Raw genomic sequence first — 25,685 nt, 5'->3', positions numbered from 1 at the left:
CTGACAGCACGATATTTATAATATATATTTAAGATATATATATATATATATATATATATATATATATATATATATATATATATATATATATAGATAGATAGATAGATAGATAGATAGATAGATAGATAGATAGATAGATAGATAGATAGATAGATAGATAGATAGGTATCTGTCTATCTGGCTGCTTCCCTGCACTGTTTGCATCTACATGCTTCTTCTACTTATGTGCTTCTCATTAAAGTTGGACCTTCAGCTGTAGCTAGATAACATGCTAAGACACTGAGCCCAGATAGATTAGTGTCTGCTCTATAATCCTGGAGCCTGATCGATACCCAGCAGCTCCCTATTCACAGAAGGCAAGAATCAGACAGAGAGTCTATAGAGTCGTTAAAGGCTGGCTTTGATTATAAATGACACTCTGGGGACAGAGGATGCCCCCCAGATAAGGTGATAAGGTGAGGGTGTAGCTTTAGATAATGCATCCTAGTCTGAGGACTACCCTTTCCACAGCATCTCTCTGCACATTATTTTCCATTATACTGCTATCGATCAACTAGAGGTAATGGCTATTGGAATCATAACCCATGGCATAACTACATTCCCGTGAAGGAAGAGTTGATTGGAGGAAAGTAACAGAACCGCTGAGGAATGTTTTGTGGCAATCTGCTTTGAGGAGTTATTTTTTTTACCAGGTAGTGTAGAAAAAAACTTATTATTTTTAGAGTACAACTCTGAATTGAAATTGGTATTGGGCTTATCTCAGAAATCTTTACATTTTATTGTGGATGGGGAAGTTAACTCTATATTGGAACACTCACAGCAGGTCTGGAAAAAAGTACATATTCTTCATTATGGAATAACCCTGCTATTAAGATGGTAAAGAAAACAGTGTATTGGAATGATTGGTATAAAAAGGCCTGAAAACTATTGATGATTTATATGGACAGAGCATACTCATTTGTTGAAAGACAAGTTCAAATTATTAGATAAAGGGGATTTCTGGAAATATATACAGTTGCATAGTAGTATAAGAACCTTATACTATATAAGGCAGGAACTGAAGAACGTGTTTTATTATGGTTTCTGAATATGTCAAAGTCCGTGCAAATCACATATTTTGTGCATAAGATTGCTCCAAACAACATGTATTGAAAAAGTGATAACTTAAGAATTGTTTGGGAGAGAGACTTGGAGGTATAATTTGAGGAGGGTGAATGGGAAGTGGTAGTTTCTGGTATAGAGGGGAGATGCTAGAAGTAAACTCATATATTACAAGATAATTAATCGATATTACTGTACCCAAGAATACTGCATATGCTAGGATTAATGAAAAATAACCATTGTTGGAAGTTTGGTCATTCTGTGGGCACCTTTTTACATTTAATGTGGAGCTGTCATTTGGTGGCTCCATTCTGGACATGAGTTATTCAAAACCTTGAGAAATGGCTGGGACCACCTTTACGTTATTTACCAAGAGTTTGTCTTCTTGGTGATACATCCACTTTATGGAAGGGGATATCTAATGTAGTGGTACAATACGGTATGGTATGGGTCGGTATGGATCACCTTTATCAGGCTTGCGTTTCCACTGCCAAATGGGTACCAATGGTACCCTTTTGGTGGGCATGTTGTACGACAGAAAGTTTCAGTCGACGTCATTCTCACGTAAAGCTAAAGCCTTTTGATGAACATGATTTGATTATAACTGCTGAGCAATGTGGGTAAAAAGCCTACTGCAATGCCTGCAATTACATTAAATAAATAAATAAATAAATAAATAAATAAATACAACATATATGAACACATACAGACCCTTACAATCCAATATGTTACCAATTACAGTAAAACTACACACAGCATACATGTAGTCTTTTTTGGGTTCAAAAACAATACTAAATATAGCCTACAGTCAGTGCAAACCTGTATCTTTAATCTTCACCAGCACATGTAACCTCTTGTTAGAAAGTAATTCCATCATTCCGTGTTCATAAAAATCCAAAAGGCGATGATAATAGTTAAACATGGCAGTTTGTTCATGTTTTAGGTTGCTGAAAGAATCATTTGCTCCTTTGTTTTTCTGGCTTCTCCTTTGTTTTTTCGCACTTCACTCTTGTGTTTGTCCATTTCTAAAAGGATCGAGTGTTAGTAGCACTTCAATAATCACATGCACATTATTATCATAAGCTCAAGAAGATCATTCATTTAATCATTTTCTTTTCAGCTTAGTCCCTTTATTAATCTGGGGTCGCCACAGCGGAATGAACCACCAACTTATTCAGCATATGTTTTAAGCAGCAGATGCACTTCCAGCTGCAACTCATCACTGGGAAACATTCATACATCCATTCACTACAGACAATTTAGCTTACCCAATTCACCTTTACCACGTTACTGGACTCATGTGGGGGAAACCGGAGCATCCTGAGGAAACTCACGCAAACACGGGAAGAACATGCAAACTCCACACAGAAATGCCAACTGACCCAGCCGGGGCTCGAACCAGCGACCTTCTTGTTGTGAGGTGATTGTGCTACCCACTGCGCCACCCTCAAGAAGTTCGTTATTTCAAATATAGACATGCTGCGAGCTCTCTGGAAAAAGTGAAACCGCTCGCACTTTCAAACTGGCTCGTAAACCAACAACAGGCCACAGAAGATTTTGTTCTTCTTGGCTTTGTAGCTGTTCATCAAGACGACGACAATGGCTTGTTACTATATGTATGTATTATACTGTAATGGTGTAATGCCTCGGCTGTGTTTTTAAAAATGACTGTTTTTTTATTTTCATTCTCCTGCTTGTTCATGAGCAAGTGACATATCTCTGTAAACCAATAGCATTCAGCTGCGCATCTAGCTCCGCCTTTTGGTACCCTTCTGTCGTGCTAGGTACCCTTTCCAAAAGTGGTACGGTTCAGTATGCTTTTATGGGTGTTTCCACTGTCAAAAGTGGAAAACTCAGTGGAAACGGGCCATAAAGCACAGGTGGGGCTAGTCGTTACAGGATGTATTATGGCTGTGAGACTGGTGCTGCAAAATTGTAAGAACTCAGATACTCCATTATTTAAGGATTGGATTGAGCTGATGACTTCTACTGCATCATATGAACATATGTTGGCAAGACTTCAGGACTTCACCCATACTTTCAATCAGAAATGTAGAGGAAGTTTATTTTTTACGGTATTTGGAGTGCATGTAAAGGAATGTTAAGGGTTGTCATCTTGGCTGTCTGTTGTATTATTTTATTTGTAATGTTATAATTGTTGTTTTGTTTCTATTTTTATTATAATTTGTTTACATTATTTTCCTGAAGGTTAATTTTGTGTTGTGAATTTTAGGTTGTGTGAGGTATGTAGTTCAAATCAAAAAAGTTCAATGACAAAAAATAAATAAAACATTGATATTGAGGTGTAGGGATGTTAGTCTGGCTTTTATAGATGAGTTTTATTTGGAATACACACACACCAAGTGGCTATTTAATATCTGAACATAACACTAATATAAAAATGCCTTGGTGAGTGCAGTTCTATGTTGATAATGTGGGGTGGGACATATTGATGAACTTGGGCTATGACCTTTAGCTTGTGCTAATCTCAGAGCTTGGAGTGTGTTTGTATTGAAAAGGTTTTGACTTTATGTTAATGCAAAAGAAACTATTTCTTTGTTGAGAAAATCAATATAATGGTTTTGATGTGAAAACCTCTCCAACATAGATGATTTGGGTGGATTGGGTTCGATGGTATAAGCTGGTGTTAGATAAGAGTTAAAGAAAAGAAATGTGATCATGTCAGGCTTGCTAAAATATAGATCTTTTCCCAGAGTTCATCACTCTTGTCTCTTAGTCACTGTAGTTAGTACACAGGGCACCTATGTTGATTTACTGTCAAATCTTCCAGCATTATCTGTAATCCTGGAGCTTCAAAATCTGTTTGCTGTGTTCTCTAACAGAACTGCTGTTTACTGTGCACACAGTGGCCCATATACAGCAGCAAGACCTCTTTCTTTAAGAAAGAAGAAGTGGGTATTAATTTTCCGCTAGAATGACTTTCAATTTACAGTTTACATTATGTTGTATTTGGCTATAATGCTAACTGTGTATATAGTATGTAGTATATAGTCTTTGCATTGGAAAATATGCACATTATTTCAAAGTATTCTGATGCATTCCAACCAGTAAGTATTTCTGGGTATTTTATTTTTCAATAGATTTTTTTTAAGTCTAATAGGACTGGCATATATACCATACCATATGTACCATATACTGTATATATAGTAGAGAACACCTTTTTTGGAGAAATAATCTATATCTCTATGTCATTCAAAATATGAACCATTTCTTAACACAATAACAAAGCCAACTACACACTCGCTTTGAATGTTACCAGTTGATTGAATGGGCATTATCAGTGGTTATTAGCTGATAGATATGGGCCAGTAGGGGCATTCTGCACCTACTATAGGGAACAGTGTACTTTATAACGTCATTCACATCACCCTGGTTGCGTTGTTTCACTTTCTTAACAATAAAATGAAAACATGATATAAGGAACTGCCTGTTTTCATTTTGATATTAGCAACTTAACAGATACTAAAAATGTTAAGGCATCATGTAGCTACATATTTATATGATCGTCGTCTTCACTGTATGCATATTTACAACAAAACAGAGTCTACAATAGTACTGCCTCCTTTCATTTTCATTAAAAATACAAAACATACTCTCTCTTTTGCTGAATATCAGTTTTAATAATCATTAATGGCCATTATAAAAGTATAACGTACAATAAGTTTATTGCAAGCAATCAGTCAAATGTGCAGAATCAGTATACACGGTTACATGAATTAATATATTAACCTATCTTTGCGCTTAGCCAAAACACATTACCTGAGACAAGCTCAAAGCACCCGCTGACTGCCTGGAGCTCAGATGCGTGCCAAAGTGTGTGTGGTCACGTGATGTGCGTTTTTAGTGGTATAGTGTGGACGGAGAGCTGCTCAGAGTCGCTGGGTGAAATGCCAGTGTGGACACGGATCGTTTTCATTCTAATACGCCATTTTAAAACTAAAACATATTAGTGTAAATGTGGCCTGAGCCTACCAGTAGGTGCAGAAGACCCCTTCTGGCCCATATCTTTCAGCTGATAACCATTAAAAATGCGCATTCAATCGAGTGATAACATTCGAATCGGCTGAACTAGAACCTTTTTGTTGAAAGCACAGTCATGAAAATTTGATAGCGACATTTCGTTAAGCACGTGTTGACATTTAAAAAGGATGGATAAGTAACACATTGGAAAGGAAAAACGCATTCTGCATGAATCGCTCCTAACTCTAGATTGATGGATCAAATTAGTTTGGGTCAAAATAACACTAAAGTGATGTTGAAACTGGAGATTTTGTCTAGACTTGAGTTTGTGCTGTTTTCTCCTTTGTCAGATTGCACACCTCTTGTCTTTTTTTTCAAGACCTCTTGTCTTGTCTTTCTGACAAACATGGCTTTATGCTTAAGGGTTATATCAACACCTGTTGGTTTGGCATGCGCTTGACACTTTTCATGTGGACATGAGTGTTTTTTTTTTATTATTAATGAAAGCCCATGTATGTGTAAAAATGCCCTGTAAGCAATTACTGTGTGTGTGGTATTAGTCCTTGGTTTATGAAAAAGGTGTGAACATGTAATGAGCTCTAATGAGTCCAGGGATTATTGGAAATGGGATCCACTGCAAAGTGGCTAGAGTCAGGGCAAGAGTGCCGACTGGTGGAGCTCGAGGGTACTCCAGCTGGTCAATGTGACATAGCCCCATCCCTAAGGAGCAGCTTCCAGATGCTCCAAAAAAAGCAAAGAGTCCAAGAGGGAGGTGGAGAGTAGGCAGAACAGGGGGAGGGAGGGATGGATAGAGAGCCAGGTCCATGATGGAGAACAGGAATGAGGTAGTGGATATCTATAAATCTATCTCATTTCAAAAATGCGGTATTATACATCATCGCTAATGTTTCACATAAACAATCAGTAAACTATACTTGTACAACTACACTCAAAAAAAATGTGTTGAGTCAACATGATTTATTCGTAGCACCCATTGTGCATCTAAACAGAGTAAGTTTAAACTTGAACTGCTTTAAACGTTATATGAACAAAAAATAAACATTAATTTCAATAAAGTTTTAATAGGTCTGTGTAACTTCTTTGCTGCTAATTGAATTATAATATTTATGTTGTGTTTATCTCATTGAATTTATTCTTATTCACTCAATGTAAAACACTTCAACTCAACAAGATTGATCCTTGTTACATCAACAAGTTTCGGTCTTGTCCATGTATGGTTATGAAAATCTATTTAGTTGCTTCAAATAGATTTGTCTTAGTTGATAGCATTGAAGTTCTGCAGCCAGCTGGCTGTGATTTCACCAAATTACCAATATAGCTTTGTTGCCTCACATCCTCACAATATGTCTCAAAGTATCTTTTTGACAAGTAAGTTAAACCATGGCATTTATACATTTATGCATTAACACACAAAAAAAAACATAAAATTATTACAATAGCATTTGTAAATATTTTTTGGGGCTGTGAAATAGTAACACAGAAGAAAACAATGGTATTTAATAAAATACCAATTACAAAAAATATATGTACTGAGCATCAATGATCGTTCCACTCCGAGCTTACTTGTTGTATCATCCCATTTATGGCCCATTCCACTGAGTGGTACAGTACAGTATGGTACAGGTCGGTATGGGTCACCTTTATCAGACTTGCGTTTCCACTGCTAAAAGGGTACCAATGGTACCCTTTTGGGGGCGTGGTGGACAGTCATACACCAGTTTCAGTCAAAGTTATTCTCGCTCGAGAAAATGTCTACAGTAAAGCTGTACGGGTCATTCACGTAACATTTGAGAAGCACTTCTCACAAAACAGATGCTTTATACTCATAAATACTTGTGTATAAATATTCATTACTAACCTTTCTATGAACAGGATTTGATTATAACTGCAGATCAATGATAGGGCGAAATAGCCTACTGTAACGTCTGCAATTATATAAAATAAAAAAATAAATGCAACATATATGACCCTATGATATGTTACCAATTACAGATAAACTACACACAGCATACATTTAATCCTTATTTGGGTTCAAAAACAACACACAGCATATAGCCTACAGTCAGTGCAAACCTCTGTCTCTGTATCTTTAATCTTCGCCAGCACATTCTGTCATTCCTAGTTCATAATAGTCCAAAAGTTGATGATATTAGTTTAACATGGCAGTTTGTTCATGTTTGCTGAGAAAATATTTTGCTCCTTTGTTTTTTCCGGCTTCTCCTTTGTTTTTGTTATTTTGTTATTTGTTATTTCAAATATACAGTAGACGCACAAATGAGCACAAGCGAGAAAGCTGAACCGTTTGCGCTTTCAACAGGCTCATAAAAAACTACGGGGCACAGTGTAGAATCTGTTCTTTTTCTTGGCATTGTGGCTGCCCATCAAGACAACGACAAAGTTTGTTTGAGCTCAAGCCAGCTCGTTATTATATGTAAATATTATTACAGTGTTATGTCTAGGCTGTTTTTAAAACATGGCAGTTCCTTTGTTTTCATTCTGGCATGTGCATGAGTTAGTGATGCATCTCTGTAAACCAACGGTTTACGACCAATGGTCTCTTTTAGGTACCTTTTGTCAGTGGAAATGGCCATAAAAGCGTACCGAACCGTTCCGTACCATACCACTCAGCGGAAACGAGCCATTAAAGGAACAGTGTCATAACCGCTGGCTAGGAGAGCTTCTGTCCAGCTACAAATGTGCATCTTCTTCATCCAACCACTATATCAGTCCTGTTCAAGCTCATACACCAGTGTTCATGCCCGAACACTGTCTAATTCATTTCAAATCCAATTTATTTGATTGATTCCTCATTTACTTTTAAACAACTAGAATGAATCATTTCACAGAACTAAACTCGTTCCATTCTTTTCCATAAGACATATTTGTATTTTGCAAATTGAGCAAGTGGCTTGTTGACTTTTTGAATGTATTATAGAAATGCTTAAATATGTACTTGTCTGCAAAATATATACCACTTGATTAGACATTAATATTGTGTCTTGAACAACATTTTGTATTGATTTAAAATACCTATGTCATTCAATGAAAAAACATATAGTTCAACAGAAAAACAGTATTTGATATATGTTTCTCAAATTGTAGGTGGTTTACAAAAACAATGACATACGGCTGGAACTCTCTCGTCTGGCCCGCATCGCAGATCCCAAAATGAAGCTACATGGAGATATTGTGTTTAAATGTGAGAATGTTCCCACCCTCGACCCCATCTCTTTTGAAACGGCTGAATCCTTCCTTGGCCTGCCGAAGTGGAACACCAAGCGTGTGGGCTCAATTTCCTTTGATTTTCGGACCTCAGAGCCCAACGGACTCATCCTCTTCACGCAAGGTAAACCACAGGACAAAAAGGATTCTCGTAGCCAGAAGAGCAACAAAGTAGACTTCTTTGCCGTGGAACTTTTAGATGGACATCTTTATCTTTTACTGGACATGGGATCAGGAACAATTAAAGTCAAAGCTACGCAGAATAAGGTCAATGATGGAGCCTGGCACCATGTGGACATCCAGAGAGATGGAAGATCAGGTGAGTAGATACTGATTTTATCTAGGACTTCTCTTTCCCTAGGAGTTTCTTTCAGAAACAAACTTGAATCTTTCAGATGTGTTTAGCAATAAATGGAATTGCATAATAAAATATTGGTTTAATTATTTTATTTTGAATCACTAGTTTGTAATTATACTTTATATTTTAAAAAGTACTTGAGGCTGAGCCATGACTAACAAAACCCATTAAACATTTTTGTGAAGCCAATTTTTTCCTCCTTTGGCATTATTGTGGGTTAATTTCAATAATTTATAAATATAATATTTGTACTTAATTTAATTTAACTTTGGCTTAGTCCCTTTATTAATCGGGGGTCGCCACAGCTGAATGAACCACCAACTTATCCAGCATATGTTTTACGCAACGGATGCCCTTCCAGCTGCAACCCATTACTGGAAAACACCCATACACTCACATACACTACGGACAATTTAGCTTACCCAATTCACCTGTACCGCATGTCTTTGGACTTGTGGGGGAAACAGGAGCACCCGGAGGAAACCTACGCAAATACGGGGAGAACATGCAAACTCCACAAAGAAATGGCAACTGACCCAGCCGAGGCTCGAACCAGTGACCTTCTTGTTGTGAGGCGAGAGCGCTACCCACTGTGCCACCGTGCTGCCTTAATTAAATTAAATTAAATTAAAATGTAGCTTGTCAGTGTAAGATTGCAGTTATTAGAGCAAGAGATGCAAGAGATCTCATTCAATGGCTCTGCTTGTGATGCACAGCAAAATCCAAAAGTTATTAATTTATGTAATTTAAATAAACATAAAGCTTTTGGCTTATGAATATGTTTGACCAGGTAAAAGATATGTTGCAGTAGGCTGAAAAACATATGTTGGACTCCATCTTGGTCTGTATTCTTTTTTTCGTTTTAGACAGTATCTATTCTGAGAAGGCGATTTGGCTCCTTCTCTTATTAGTATCTGTCATGGAAGTCAGTAGAAACTTGCTTTTCACAGCAATGTAGAGCAGAGACAGTGTTTAAATGTGGGTGTTGGAAGACCAAGAATGCTTGGATAATGTAGACCAGTGGAGGAACTCAGAATGCCCCCTCAATCTGCCACTGCCTCCACACTCGATTCTATTGATGTTTCTATTCTGAAACTCCTGCTTGCCTGCTTCCTTTAGTAAATCATTGTGTCAGAACAGTTTACCTCAAATATACACATGCAAAAATATATACATATATCTATATTAATAGCCATATCTGCGATTAATCACACTTAAAGGAAATACTTCACCCAAAAATGAATATTTACTTACTATTTTCTCAACCTCAAGTGACTCCAAGCCTTAATGTGTTTCTTTTAACTGTTAAACAAAAGAAGATATTTTGAAGAAAGCTAGGAACATGTAACTGTTGACTTCCAGAGTATTTGTTTTTCCTACTATAGAAGTTAATGGTAATAGGTTTCCACCTTTCTTCAAAATATCTTCTTTTTTGATCAACAGAAGCTATAAACGCTAACAGGTTTGTAACAAGAGGACAGTGAATAAACCATGACAGAAATATTTTTTCAGATTATTTTTTGGGGTGAACTATCAATTTATTTATAAATGTTTAGCAGCATTCTGGTCAATTTATTATTGTATATTTTTTAATGACCACCAGGACCGTAGCAAGGGGTGGATCAGGTGGGTTGAAAGACCCACCCCCACTGACAGAGGTCCAGAATTTGTCCCATATCATGAGCTCATTTGTGTGCTATTTTGACTTCTATGTCATCATAAATTGTGAAAATAACCCATCGAAGAAGGTTTCAAGACCAAGCAGAATTCTCTGTTGGCTGTTGTGACTTCAGCTAATCAGTTTAGGCCAATGAAAAGTCCAACATCCATCTTTGCAAGAAAACATACAATCTGACGAGAGCAAAGTCATCTTTCACTGCTGATCTGCTGTATTGTTGTTAAATTAAGAAAATATTTTTTTAAGTAATTTTATTCTAAATTTTGGACATTACTCATAATACAGAAAATGACCAGTAAAAAGGTGTGAAGCACAAAAAGGGGCCAATATTAACGTTCATTGTAATACTAATCAGGCTATTGTTTACTATTTACTATCTGTAAATTTACAAAGTAAAATTTTTTACAAGAGAGAATAGACTAATCGTGAAGCTCTACATGTGTAATGTGGATGGGGATGCTGACAACAGAGTGCGGATCCAAACACAGGTTTATTAAACAGACAATGGTCAGGGAAGCAACAGTCAACACAGGACCAGTCAACACAGCAGGACCAGTCAACACAGCAGGACCAGTTTAAATTGTTTAAACTGGACCCTGAACTGGGCTGAATTTAAATAAACAATATACATTTCATATTTAACTTAATATGCTTGTTTAAATTCAGTCCATATAAATTGTTTGCAACCAGTTACCTTTAAAAATTTTGTAAATCTAATGAACCATTTTTTAGTGTAGTTTTTTAATAGCTCAGACCAGGTTGAGTGCAGCATGACTAGTGGGTTACACATGGGGGCTCGTCCAGCATGGGAGTGAGGTTTAGGGGTCTGAGTGTAACGGAGGCCAGCTAGTCAGGTGCTCTGCAGGTAAACCTCACTCCTCTAAACTTGCTCTAGCGACAGATGTTAGAGGCCATGGTCTTTAGCCTCCTTGTTAGAGCAACAAACTCCCATGCAAAGAATCGTAGGTTCAATCCCAGCTCACGCAGCATTAGGTGACGTAGGACCAGTGGGTTACATGTGTGTACTCGTCCAGGATGGGAGTGAGGTTTAGGGGGGTGAGTGTAACTGAGGCCAGCTAGCGAAGTGCAATGCAGGTAAATCAAACTCCTCTGACTTCAAAAGGTGCTCTAGTGACAGACGCTAGAGGCCATGATCTTTAGCCTCCTTGTTAGATCAAGAGACTGCCATGCAAAGAATAGCCAGTTCGATCCCAGCTCAGAATGGGTTGCGTGTAGTATGACCGGTGGGTTACACAACGTAATCTCTAAGCGATCATATCATTTACTACATGACCTCTACTAATTTTGCAGCCAGATATCTGTCATAATTAAAGTATATTTCATAATGTCATTCATTTATGAAAAAGTTTAATGCCATTTATTCATGAAAAAATATCTACAAAAGGAGGCAATGTGCAATTTCCATTAATAAAATTAGTGGGAAATATGCATTATTGGTGAACTATTACAAGTGGTTACTGATGTAAATGGGCAATCAAGATTTGTGGTTGATAAACAGGCAGATGATCAAAACGGCAGGCAGCAGACAGGAATAGTCAAATAAAACAATGCAAGGTTCAAACACATAAGGCAAGGCAAGGAAACCATGTCGTAATGTTTACTACCAAGACTCAGCCATAAGGGTGTCAAAGTGAGTTGTATATTTGTGAATGTAATCAGTCCATGAGCAGCTTCAGCTGTGAGAGTCTAATCAATGGAGACTAGGAGCAGGTGTATGTGTGTTGAATGACTGGATCTTGTAGTCCATATACCACAAGATTTGTAATTTGTTAGTGAAGGCTGGACAGGTATCTGCACAGGCTGGATCGCTGGTGATCTTGACAACATGATTTATTTTTTAATTTTTGTGACATGAATTATGTTTTAATTTTTAAATTATAATCATTATTCAAATAGCCAAATTCTGACTGCTAGCCAGTTTCCTATTAGCCTAAAAAATGAAAATAAGCTGCAGTTTTTAATGTAAAACTTTAACAGATTTCTATTTTTATTTATAATGATATATGTTTTAATAAATTAGTATTTTAAAAATATATTTCATATTTCTTTATTCTAAATCTTTAGGAAAAGTTTTTGGTACATCAAAATGTGTGGTTATGATGACCATCCGACAAGCTATTTAAACAAAAAATGCTTAAAACATCACTACAAAGCAGTATTTAAACATCATAATTTAACTGAAAATGAGATAAATACCTGCAAAAACGTTTTGAGGAGAAAAAGAACCACCCCTTTCACCTGGCTGGCTACTGACCTGACCACAATTTTTCTTACCTGTACCATTTGTCATCATTATCTTCTTTTAGCTTAGCTCATTTAGTAATTTATTTTTGATTTGAGTTTTTTTCTGTTTCTTTTTTTTGACCAGGAATCATCTCTGTGAACAGCCGTCGGACTCCGTTCACTGCTAGTGGAGAGAATGAGATTCTAGACCTGGAGGGTAACCTATATCTCGGAGGTCTACCAGATAACCGCGCTGACCTGGTCCTACCCACCGAACTGTGGACCGCTATGCTGAACTATGGCTATGTGGGGTGCATTCGTGATCTCTTCATAGATGGCCGCAGTAAAGATATTCGCCAGATTGCTGAGGCCCAGAATGTAGGGGGAATCAAGTCATCCTGCAGTAAAGTTACAGCCAAACAGTGTGACAGCAATGCCTGCAAAAACAATGGCATCTGCAAAGAAGGCTGGAATCGCTTCATCTGCGACTGCACTGGGACTGGGTACTGGGATCGAACCTGTGAGAGAGGTGAGTGATGCCATTGTTCTTTCTTAACCTGACCATTTGCCTGTTGTTTGCTTGTTGGCTGGTCTGTGAGTACAGCCACTAATGCTAAGACAAAGAGAAAGGTAGAAAATAGACAACATAATCTACACTGACAAAAATATATAGATTGGATTTGCTATTTTTTAAGGTAAGTTGTGGTAATCAATTCATATGAATTTAAATAAACAATATACATTTAATGTTCAACTTAATACGCTTATTTAAATTCAGCCTATGTAAATTGTTTGCAACCAGTTACCTTTAAAAATGTTGTAAATCCAATGAACCATTTTTTTTTCAGTGTAGTTTTTATTTTTCAGTGTAGTTTCTAGCAAAGTGCTATGAAGGTAGAACCTCACTCCCCTTACCTCAAAAGGTCCTCAAGTGACAGACGCTGAGGGCCATGGTCTTTAGTCTCCTTGTTAGAGCAACCGAGTCACATGCAAAGAATCGCTGGTTCGTTCCCAGCTCAGACCAGGTTGGGTGCACGTGTGGCTTACACGTGGGGGCTCCTCCGGCAAGGGAATGAGGTTTAGGGGTCTGAGTGTAACGGAGGTCAACTAGTAAAGTGCTAGGCAGGTAAACCTCACTCCTCTAAACTTGCTCTAGCGACAGATGTTAGAGGCCATGATCTTTAGCCTCCCTGTTAGAGCAAGTAACTCCCATACAAAGAATAGTCAGTTCAATCCCAACTCAGAACGGGTTGGGTGTAGTATGACCGGTGGGTTACACAATCTCTAAGTGATCATATTATTTACTACATGACCTCTACTAATTCTGCAGCCAGATATCTGTCATAATTAAAGTATATTTAATAATGTCATTCATTCATGAAAATGTATAATGCCATTTATTCATGAAAAAAAAAATCTACAAAAAGAGGCAATGTGCAATTTCTATTGATACGAATAGTGGGAAATATGCTATTATTGGTGAACTATTACAAGTGGTTACTGATACAGTAGTAACAGAATGCATAAAAATGACTGAATAGTCAAGTCAAGTAAATTTAGCTTTATTTCTCTAGCCTCCATTCCATGTTTTCTACATTAGTCAGCTGATATCGTCCACTTAGGTTTAAATAGAATTCTAAGGAGTAAAGAAGTGCAGTTTTTTCAGCAAAAATGCACTTACATGAAAGTGCAAGTAGTCAGTTTGAATCGCAATTGAGTAAAGTACAACTCTCACAAAATAATAGCAACACAACTATAGAAAATACTTTTTTATTTTTCCTTGTTTCTATTCCAAATATCAAAATTTTCTTAAATCAAGAAGCAATTTCTAGACAAGCAAAAACTAATGTCTTGTTTAAAGAATTAGTATACCAAAATTAAGTGAAACAAGGAAAATAATTTGGAAATGGGCGAAAGCAAAATAATCTTACTTTTTCTTATGAGATAAGATTATTTTCCTTACCCAATTAGCAAATCAATTCACTAGTTTTAAAGAAAAACACTTAATTTTGAAATATTATTTCTTAAAACAAAACAATATGCTTTGTATCACGATCACCATCAATCTAGCGTATACAGATTGCAGGAGAACTACACATCTGCCACCACAAAAACTACAACTGAAACATCTGAATTTCATAATCAGTGTTTACCTGGACTATAAAGACATCTCTCATTTTTACATACGATGCTGAGTCTTGTTAGTATGTAACACCACAATGCAGTAACGTGTCTAGCCTTTCTGTGTTTTGATCGTTGCCTTGTTTTCTTATCATTGATTCTTTGCCGCCTATACTGACCATTCGCCTGTTACTTTACTTCACCTTTTGGATTATCTGTATGTGCTTTTGTGTTTGACCATTGCCTATCAGACAAATCTCATAATAAACTGCACGTAGATCCTCACCTCCATTCTCCAGTGCCTTCCATTACATTTTGCTTATCTAGAAAATGCTTCTTGATTTAATACTATTATTTTTTTTAGATATTTGGACAAGAAACAATATAGAAAAATAAAATAGAAAAATAAAAGTAAGAAGCGTTTTTGTAGTCAAAGTACAGAAATGAGATAAAATCATGTAATAATTTTACACCACTGTAAATGTTTTAGTTGTAATTGTCCTCATACAGATATCTACAGTATGTTGGAGGCCTTGCTTTTCTTTGTATGTTTACTCATTGTTTAGGAAGAGGCATGTGAGAAATGTAGTATATTCTGTTTTAATCTTTCATTCCAGACACAATTATAGAACAAGTATGTTGTTTTGGAAACTATACCCATACATTTGTAATACTGATCTGTTTCAAACAAAGAAAACTTCCCTATGATAAATAAATACATTTTCTGTGATAAGGGATTTACAAAGAATAAATAGTCCTCATTTTAGATTAGGTCACGAAACTGGATGCCGAACATCAATTATCTTAAATAAATAATGCAATACTTAATTTAGTAGTATAGAACAAATCACAAAATATAAAAACAATGATTGAGCACATTATACATGTGCTTTTAAGTCAAGAATACAGCATTTCGTCTCTTGAATGAGATGTTAAATTGAGGTCCTGACTCTCTGTGGTCATAAAAAAAAATCCCATGGCACTTCTCGTAAAGAGTAGTGGTGTAACCCCAGTGTCCTGGCCAAAATCCCTCCATTGGCCCTTACCCATTATGGCCTCCCAATCATCCCCATCCACCGAATTGGCTCTATTACTGTCTCTCCACTCCAACAATAAATAGCTGGTGTGTGGTAAGCGAACTGGCGCCATTGTCCTGTGGCGGCCATCGCATCATCTAAGTGGATGCTGCACACTGGTGGTGGTGTGGAGAGACCCACCTCATGATTGTGAAGCTCTTTGTTTGTATGGCTATACACAATAAATGTGCTATATAAAAACACATTACATACTTACTTGCATTAAGAAACTGTTCACTAATGTCTATTATTGTTGAGTTAATGGTTAACAAATAATGATTTAACTATTTGCTAATGCTTTATAAATTACTCATAGTGTTTAGTTATTATATAAATGTAATTTTTTTTTATTTACTAGTTTTGTTTAGTTTGTTTGGGTGATCAGGAGATGGAACTCTTAGTTACACTTGTTAAAGTGCTGTCACCCTTCATGTTGTGTTTATGGATCTTTATGTTTTCACTATGTAACAGTACTAAAATGGGTGCTCTTATTTACACGGCACATTTCTTATTTTGGTCACGTACGAGCACCTGCGCACCATTTAAGTGCATCCCTACACACAGCACTCAAACAGATCAGAGATTACCTAGCACACTCACGGGAAGTTCACAAGCAAGTGGTTTTCGGTACTGCTCTGTGAGCTGCTTTTTTAAAATATATTTGCTCACAAAAAAACTATTTCTCAGCAACAAGCAAGATGCATCACAGTTTTTTTTAACTATTACAGTGGCTAGTAGAGAGCTGTTGTATGGTATACTGTAAAATTGATTCACACATGTTTATTTTTTAGAAGTTGTAGCACTAAAGCCACATTCACACAAGCGGCGACTTTGTAGCTGCTTGTCGCTTTGGGTGGCGATTTGCTACAAACGCAGGTCTGAGCATGGAGAATACAACTGGCCTCTGAGTGAGCTGAGAGAGGATCACATGAACTCTACTGGTGCTTCTATTGGCTGTCACTCAAGAAAGCCGCTCTTCATTTGCATAAAGTTGAAGGATTTTAACTTTGTTGCATCACTCAACACGCCCACCTGGTCGCCTAGAAGGAGGTTGCCAGAAGTCACTCACTCTTCGTTGAAATGAACGGTCGCAAGTCACTCATTGTGTGAATGAGGCTTAATGGCAACACAGGCTCATTCTGAAAAAGTACCCTCATAAACAATATGTAGCAAGAGGAACTTCTTGTCTGCATTTCATCTTTAAAACGAATGCTATGGGGCGGTATGACGCTGTTCCTTTTCGCGCTTACCAGCTGACCGCTTATCTCTGTATGGATGGCTTTTCTGCTGTTACCAGTTTGTCAAATGGCTCGCCGCATACGTCAGCAGACTTGTGATGTGGAGCAGAGTTGACCGCAACAACAGGGTTCGAGTCTGGCGAAGAATAGTTCCAGAAAGCAGCAAAGACAAAAACAAAAGCCAAAAAATAAAATAAAAAGTAAATAACAGTCTGTGGTAAAATAACAGAATGTGGTAAAATCTGAAAACATGGTACAAATCAGGTGGCCACGAGGGCTTTTCTTTTTCTAGATTACTTTTAAAAAGACTTTCAGTTAGGTTTAGGGAAGTGGGTTGGTGGAGGGAATGCACGAATGGCACCCATGAGATAAATTTGAGATCTCAAAAGTATATAGTGTACAGCAGCCTCTAGTGGATTCGCCAAGGCAAAAACTGCAACAAAACGTACCTCCTTTGACGTATTTGGCACTCTCCAGATATGTATATAGGTGTACGCTTTTTTTAGAATGATCCAGGGTTGACTAATGGTGATCATGTATTAGTCAGATCTCAGAAAACTCCCAGAAACAACCTTGGATCGTATAACTGCAATTAAATTATTATTTAATAGTTGCGATTGAACTAATTTTCCATGTAGTGTCTGTTATTATTATTATTATTATTATTATTATTATTATTATTATTATTATTATTATTATTATTATTATTATTATTATTATTATTGGTGACATGGTGGCTCAGTGGTTAGCACTGTCACCTCACAGCAAGAAGATTGCTGGTTCGAGTCCCAGCTGGGCTAGTTGACATCTATATGTGGAGTTTGCATGTTCTCCCCATGTTGGCGTGGGTTTCCTCCAGATGCTCCGGTTTCCCCTACAGTCCAAAACATGTGCTATAGGTAAATTGAGTAAATTGGTCATAGTGTATGTGTGTGAATGAGTGTGTATGGATGTTTACCAGTACTGGGTTGCAGATGGAAGGGAATCTGCTGTGTAAAAGATATGCTGGATAAGTTGGCGGTTCATTCTGCTGTGGCGACCCCTGATGAATAAAGGGACTAAGCCAAAGGAAAATTAATGAATAAATTATTATTATTATTATTATTTATTTTTTTATTATTATTATTATTATTATTATTATTATTATTATTATTATATGGTACAACAGCAGCCCCTAGATGTGTTTTGACACATGAGACAGCAATTATGTTTGTCATCAAGGCTGAGAGGACATTAGCATTAGTATTAACTCAAGCAGTTAAAACAAATGTGACAAAACACTAAGTCAAAGTCTGACCCAAATGTTTACTGTCACTAGTGTTACCATCTAGTAGTTTGCATCCAGTTTGCACCAAGCTGGTCACTTGATTTGCTTGTCTCCAGCTTTTAGACACTAAAGTTTCATTTTAAAGGCTAGTTTAAAAAAAAAAAAACTCTGTTCATGCGTTTTACAGAAATAAATATGCCACCAAAATGAACAAAAATGGCAAACAATTCAGTTCGCTGGATTACATTTAGATCTGTGTGTGTTGCATCAGACTTTTTTTTTCAACGCTGAGCCTTAGAGGTAATGACAGAGTTTCTGTTGAACTTTCGAATGCTGTGGCCTATCAGAGATATTTAGAAAATGCCAGAGTTTTGTAAAGTGTGCATGCTCTCTGATTGAATTCTCATGAATTCTGAAAGAATTTCCTTTATTATAATTTTAACATTTTAGACATAAAAGACAAGACAGATACTATTAAGAAGGCATTCATTTAAAAAACAAAAACAAAAAAAATCAACCATGGTTCTCCTACAGAAATTGAGCAGCATAGGGGTATTTGGGGTTATTTCAGTATGTTAAGTGTGACTTTAGTTCAGAAGTCAGACATCCCATTCCCTTGTATTTTGCACCTCACCTGATGGCTCAGTCTCACTGAGAGCAACTTCTCCTCAAACACAACAAGGTTTCGAAATTTTATATCAGGAATGAAACCTGAGAGAATCCATGAGCCTTTTACTGTACAGACACTGAATGGACAGCGGTTTCTACTTTACAGCTGAGATGGGGATTTTATACTTTTGTGTAACATTCTCAGGAGGTTTAATAGGATTTCTCTTTCACTTCTAGTGACTGTCTGCCTTCAGTCTTCACTCAGATGGATCCGAAAGTTAAATTGAACAAGGCTTGGAGCAAGAAAATGTTCCCATGGTGTTCAGAATTAGAATTAAGCTCACATTAAGTTTTCATGACAGTTTGTAGATAGCTGCACCTCAGGCTATTGAGGGATGCAATCTTTACACAGCATGTGCGGATTGCCTTTTTTTTTTTCTCTCTACAAACATTTTTTCAAGGTTTAGCAGATGGTTGTAAGACTTTTTAGACAAACAGGCGAGGAGCAAGACCATTGCACAATGTTAATAGTTTGGTAAACAGTCCTTTAACAACTCTATTCCTACTGTAATGTTATTTGACTGCATTTCACAACAGCCAGGACTAGAAAATTGTGTTTTAATTAAAACAAAATTTCTTTTTATAGAAATCTGCAGCAATGGTGAAGGATGTCGCATTAAAAATGCATTGCAATAATGAAGCACAGAAGCTGCAGTTCCTAAATGAAAAGAGGAATCTCTCGGGCAGTGGTGTGCTGCAGAGGGAGAGCACGCTGTCTCATCAAGTTAACCTTGGCTGAGTCCTGAAGAGCACTCTATTTTTGAAGCACTCGGAGGCCTTTGTGCATGTGTGTGTGTGTGTGTGTGTGTGTGTGTGTGTGTGTGTGTGTGCGTGTGTGTGTGTGTGTGTGTGTGTGTGTGTGTGTGTGTGTGTGTGTGTGTGTGTGTGTGTGTGTGTGTGTGTGTGTGTGTGTGAGCCTGTGTGTGTGTAGACGTGTTAACACGCCTCTTGCGCTACTGTTTCCACCATTTCACCTGCAGTCAAGAACATACAGTCACGTTAATGCCAAATCTTGTCTTTTCTCTCAACCACTCCATCCTTTCATTTTTGAGACCCTTGCAGTGATGTTTTAGGCCACTTTCTGAGCCTGGGGCCTGGAGCCGACAGTAGTAAGCTGGAAGTGGAACTAGTGTGGTTCCTTGTTCATTTGTTGTGGGCTCATATACCAATTTGTTTAATAATATGGCTTTATCAAAGGTTTCTTAATGCTATACAGTTTGGCTTTCTCCTATTATCACCTAAATTAATTTAAAATCCCATTTGATACAAATGAGAGCTTCAACGTATTACTGTTTTCTTAACATTTGACAACATACTCATCATTTACTTGTACTCATCATGGGCATTTGTTAGATTCTTATGCAAAAATATTTCCTCTCTCATGAGAGGAATGTAACAAATCAATACAGCTGTGATGTTAATAGAACTGTTTCTTGAGCTAGGAAATACACACACACTCTCAACAAGCATTCTCTCCTGATTATTCATTGTACCCAAAAGCTGTTGTCATAAAAAATTCATGGTAGGATTGCATAACCTTTATTTTAAATGGAATGGATATGTATGCAAATTCATAGTATAAAGTTTGTAGTAAAGTGCTACAAAAGGCTTTAATGTTAGTATGTAGACTTGTTGTGTGGGTTAATGTGTGACAATTGGCCTAGAATTAAAAACTGGATGCCAATGTAACAAAACATTCTTAAGAATCATTTTGGTCACACTTTATTTTGATGCTCCATTTGTTGAATATGAGTTACATTGCATTTAAATGCCATCTAATTCTCATTAGATTATAAGTAGACTGTTAGGTTGGGATTAGGGTTGGGGTTAGGGTTACGTTTAGTGTAAGTTAACATGTACTTGCAAAGTTTCTTATAGTCAGTTAAATGTCTGTTGAAGAATCAGAAAGAGTTTTATTGCCAGGTATGTTCACACATACAAGGAATTTGTTTTCGTGACAAAGCTTCTACAGTGCAACAGCATTACAGAGACAGGACAAAAAACATATAATAAATATATATATATATTTTAAAAAAATAGAAGTAAGTAGTGAGTGCAAATATACAGATTGACAAGTGTATGTACATGTTTATTACTATATACAACGTTGTATGTGCAGCTGTTATGTGCAAATTGGCATGTAAAGTGTGTTGATAAATAAGTGTATACGTGTATAAACAGTGTATAGCAAGGAGTGATGTTGGTTCCACAATTATTATGATCAAGTGTTCATGAGATGGATTGCCTGAGGGAAGTTTCTGTGTCGGGCTGTTCTGGTGCGCAGTGCTCTGTAGCGTCGACCAGAAGGTGTTAGTTCAAAGAGGCAGTGTGCTGGGTGTGAGGGGTCCAGAGTGATTTTGGCAGCTCTTCTGCTCGCTCTGGATAAGTACAGTTCTTGGGGAATAGGAAGGGTTGTACCAGTGATTCGCTCAGCAGTCCGAACTATTCGACGTAGTCTTTGGAGGTCGTATTTAGTAGCTGAGCTAAACCAGACAGTTATTGATGTGCAGTTGACTGATTCAATGATGGAGGTGTAGAACTGTTTCAGCAGCTCCTTTGGGAGGTTAAACTTCCTCAGCTGACAAAGAAAGTACAGCCTCTGTTGAGCTTTTTTGACAATGGAGTCAATGTGAGTGTCCCACTTCAGGTCCTGAGAGATGGTGGTGCCCAGGAACCTGAATGACTCCACTGCTGCCACAATGCTGTCCATGATGCTCAGTGGGGGGAGAGCAGGGGAGTTTCTTCTGAAGTCCACTATCATCTCCACTGTTTTGAGCGTGTTGAGCTCCAGGTTGTTGTGACTGCACCAGACAGCCAACTCCTTAACCTCCTGTCTGTAAGCAGACTCGTCACCGCCCTGAATGAGGCCGATAAGTGTGGTGTCGTCTGCAAACTTCAAGAGCTTCACAGAGGAGTCTTTTGATGTGCAGTCATTTGTATACAGGGAGAAGAGCAGTGGGAAGAGGACACACCCCTGGGGGGTGCCAGTGCTGATTGTGCAGATACTAGATGAGAATTTTCCCAGCTTCACCAGCTGCTGCCTGTCCGTTAGGAAGCTGTTGATCCACTGACAGACAGAGGTGGGCACAGAGAGCTGAGTTAATTTGGGCAGGAGAAGTTTTGGGATTATAGTGTTAAACGCCGAGCTGAAGTCAACAAACAAGATCCTCACATAGGTCCCTGGCCTATCTAGGTGTTGCAGAACATAATGCAGTCCCATATTTACTGCATCATCCACAGACCTGTTTGCTCTGTAGGCAAACTGAAGAGAGTCCAGTGAGGGTTCAGTGATGTCCTTCAGGTGGGCCAGCACCAGTTTTTCAAAAGACTTCATGACCACAGATGTTAGTGCCACCGGTCTGTAGTCATTTAGTCCTGTAAGTTTGGGTTTCTTTCGGATGGGGATGATGGTGGAGCATTTGAGGCAGGAGGGCACTTCACACAGCTCCAGTGATCTGTTGAAGATCAGGGTGAAGATGGGGGCCAGTTGGTCAGCACAGGATTTTAAACAGGCTGGTGTTATAAAATCTGGGCCTGGTGCTTTTTTCCTCTTCTGTTTCCGGAAAACCTGGCGCACCTCCTCTTCACTGAACTGTAGGGCAGGTATGAGGGAGGCGGGGGGTGGTGGAGGTGTTAATGGTGGCGTGAAGAGCAGATCAGAGTGGGTGTGGGGGGTTTTCTCAAACCGGCAGTAAAACTCATTCAGGTCATTTGCAAGTCGTTCATTGTCCACAGTGCTGGGGGATGGTGTCTTGTAGTTTGTGATGTTTTTCAAACTTTTCCACACAGATGCTGAGTCGCTGGAAGAGAACTGACTCCTTAGTTTCTCAGAATAGTTCCTTTTTGCGACTCTGACAACCTCCTTGGCCTGACGTAGCTGTCTGAGTTTTACAGTGAACCATGGTTTGTCATTGTTGTATGTGAGTTGAGTCCTGGTAGGAATGCACACGTCTTCACAGAAACTGATATAAGATGTTACAGTCTCTGTGAGCTCATCCAGATCGTTTGCAGCAGCTTCAAAAACACTCCAGTCAGTGAGGTCGAAACAGGCTTGTAGATCCCGCTCTGTTTTGTTAGTCCATCTTTTCACAGATCTTAATACAGGTTTGGCTGTTTTCAGTTTCTGCCTGTAGGTTGGAATGAGATGAATCAAACAATGGTCAGAGTGTCCCAAAGCTGCTCGTTGGACGGAGCGGTACGCATCCTTTATTGTAGTAAAGCAGTGATCCAGTATATTTCTGTCTCTTGTGGGATATGTAACATGCTGTCTATATTTTGGCAGTTCATGGGATAGTTTTGCTTTGTTAAAATCCCAGAGAATGATTAAAGCAGAGTCCAGGTGTTGTTGCTCTATTACCGTGATCTGATCAGCTAGTTTCTGTATCACCAGGCTCGCGTGCGCGTGTGGAGGAATGTAAACACTGACGAGGATGAACGAGCAGAACTCGCGTGGGGAGTAAAAAGGCTTACAGTTAATAAACAGTGCTTCGAGATCTGGACAGCACATCTTCTTTAAAACTGTTACATCTGTACACCACCTTTCATTGATGTAAAAGCACGTCCCGCCACCGCGCGATTTCGGCGTTGATTCTTCGTCGCAATCCGCTCTGAACAGCTGATAGCCCGGTAGGTGAAGCGCGTTGTCTGGTATGATAACAGCTGATAGCCCGGTAGGTGAAGGGCGTTGTCCGGTATGGTGTTGTTCAGCCAGCTTTCCGTGAAACACAGAGCAGCTGAATGCAGAAAATCCCTGTTTGTCTGAGAGAGCAGAATGAATTCGTCTATTTTGTTGGGTAGAGAGCGGAGATTTGCCAGATGGATGCTAGGCAACGCGGTCCGAAATCCGCGCTGTCTGAGTTTCACAAGCGCGCCTGCACGCTTTCCTCGTCTGCGCGCTTGAAAGCGTTTGAGCAGCACTGCGGCTCCTCTGACTACAATGTCCAACAGAACATCAGATAAATCCAGGTATGGAAAAATATTCGGTGATGTATGTGCCCGAATGTCCAACAATTCGTCTCTGGTGAAACTAATTGTTGGAATATGACTCGAGACAGGACAAACTAACAAAAACACAAACACTACTGCAGAGCACGACACGGAGGCTGCCATCGTCATCGGCGCCATCGTGGTATCATCAGATATTAAGCAGACAGTCTACTAATACTCAGATGGATCATCAAAATAAAGTGTTTACCATTATGATGGCATCACTATGTTTCACTTAGTACAAACATCAGTAGATGCTATGTGGAAAACAAGCACATTTAACACTGTTACTAACACTGGTAACTCAACGCATAAATGCTTTTCTTACCTTTTGGTTTTGTTTCTAATCCAAACATCAAAAAAAATTAAATCAAGAAGCTTTTTCTAGACAAGCAAAACATATTGTTGTGACGCCACACCAGCAGAGGGAGTCCTCGCCCGACTTTTGACTCAGCTCCGCTCCCTCTGCAGTCACTACCTGTTTATGCTGTATTTCAGAGTGCTCAGGTCATGCTTCCTTGTGAAGTATTGCCAGTTTACCTGCCTTACCAAGCGACTTTCATGACTGCTTTTCTGTGTATGACCCTGCCTGCCTTAATCAAGTATGTTATCTGTCTTCGCCCTCTTGCTCTGTTTTGGACTGCTTATTGTTGCCTTGAACTTTTGCCTGCCTTCTCACCACATCTTCTGGATTTGCCCCTGTGTTTGTTGTTTGGTTTGGACTGCTTACATGTTTCTGACTCTTGCTCTTGCTGACTCAACGCTTGTTTACCCGTTGATATCTCTGTCTAATCCCATTAATAAACTTCTGCATATGGATTCTAATAACACAGCCTCAGCCTCCTCGTTACAGAATACTTCGCCTCCCTTGAATCCAGCAGAAGTTTCAAACCTGCAAGCTACAGAAAACTAGACCCAGCCATGAACCCAGTATCTAAATTTTTTTAATTGACTCAAGGCCAGAGGACTATTGAGCATTATGTTTCTGATTTTTGTGAACTTTGTTCCCTGGTGAATTTTAATGAAGTGGCGTTAAAGGACATTTTTAGAAATGGACTTAGTGAACCATGGAGATCAAGGCTGCCAGGAGGAAAATACATTTTTCACTGGCCAGATACATTGACTATTCGTTATTGATCAGTGGTTCTTCTCTCAGTGTGGGTCAAGTAGAAAAACACAGCAAAACCTCAGCTCCCACCACGCCAGGGCCTGCTCAAGCCATGCCAGGGCCTTCTCCAGCTCACAAGATGGCCATCTCCAGTCCCTCAGTTCACAAAATGGCCACCTCCAGTCCTCCAGCTCACAAGAGGGCCGCCTCCAGTCTTCCAGCTCACAGGATGGCTGCCTCTATTTCTCCAGCTCACAAGATGGCTGACTCCAGTCCTCTAGCTCACAAGATGGCTGTCTCCAGTCTTCCGGCTCACAAGATGGCCGCCTCCATTTCTCCAGCTCACAAAATGGCTGACTCCAGTCGTCCAGCTCACAAGATGGCCACCTCCAGTCCTCCAGCTCAAAAGATGGCTGTCTCAAGTCCTCCAGTTCACAAAATGTCCGCCTCCAGTCCTCCAGCTCACAAGATGGCTGACTCCAGTCCTTCAGCTAACAAGATGGCTGACTCCAGCCCTCCAGCTCACAAGGTGGCTGTCTCCAGTCCTCCAGTTCACAAGATTGCCGTCTCGAGTCCTCCAGCTCACAAGATGGCTGACTCCAGTCCTCCAGCTCA

The 25,685-nt window shown here is 38.7% G+C and overlaps 1 protein-coding gene across 9 annotated transcripts in view; it reads left to right on the top strand.

The window, feature by feature from the left end:
- LOC130247669 (neurexin-3b-beta) overlaps positions 1-25,685 on the top strand; it is a 334,636-nt gene that overhangs the window by 15,179 nt on the left and 293,772 nt on the right. For all 9 annotated transcript variants that reach the window (XR_008839567.1, XM_056481053.1, XM_056481048.1 and 6 more), the window contains 2 exons: positions 8,206-8,644; positions 12,751-13,134. Coding sequence is in view for 8 of the 9 variants with exons in the window: in XM_056481053.1 (XP_056337028.1) it covers positions 8,206-8,644; positions 12,751-13,134 (823 nt within the window). In the remaining variant the exon portion in view is untranslated. The remainder of the gene's footprint in view (positions 1-8,205; positions 8,645-12,750; positions 13,135-25,685) is intronic.

This window comes from Danio aesculapii, chromosome 20 (genome assembly GCF_903798145.1).
Source record: "Danio aesculapii chromosome 20, fDanAes4.1, whole genome shotgun sequence".
NCBI classification, from domain to species: Eukaryota; Metazoa; Chordata; class Actinopteri; order Cypriniformes; family Danionidae; genus Danio; species Danio aesculapii.
This window is presented reverse-complemented; position numbering and strand designations above follow the sequence as displayed.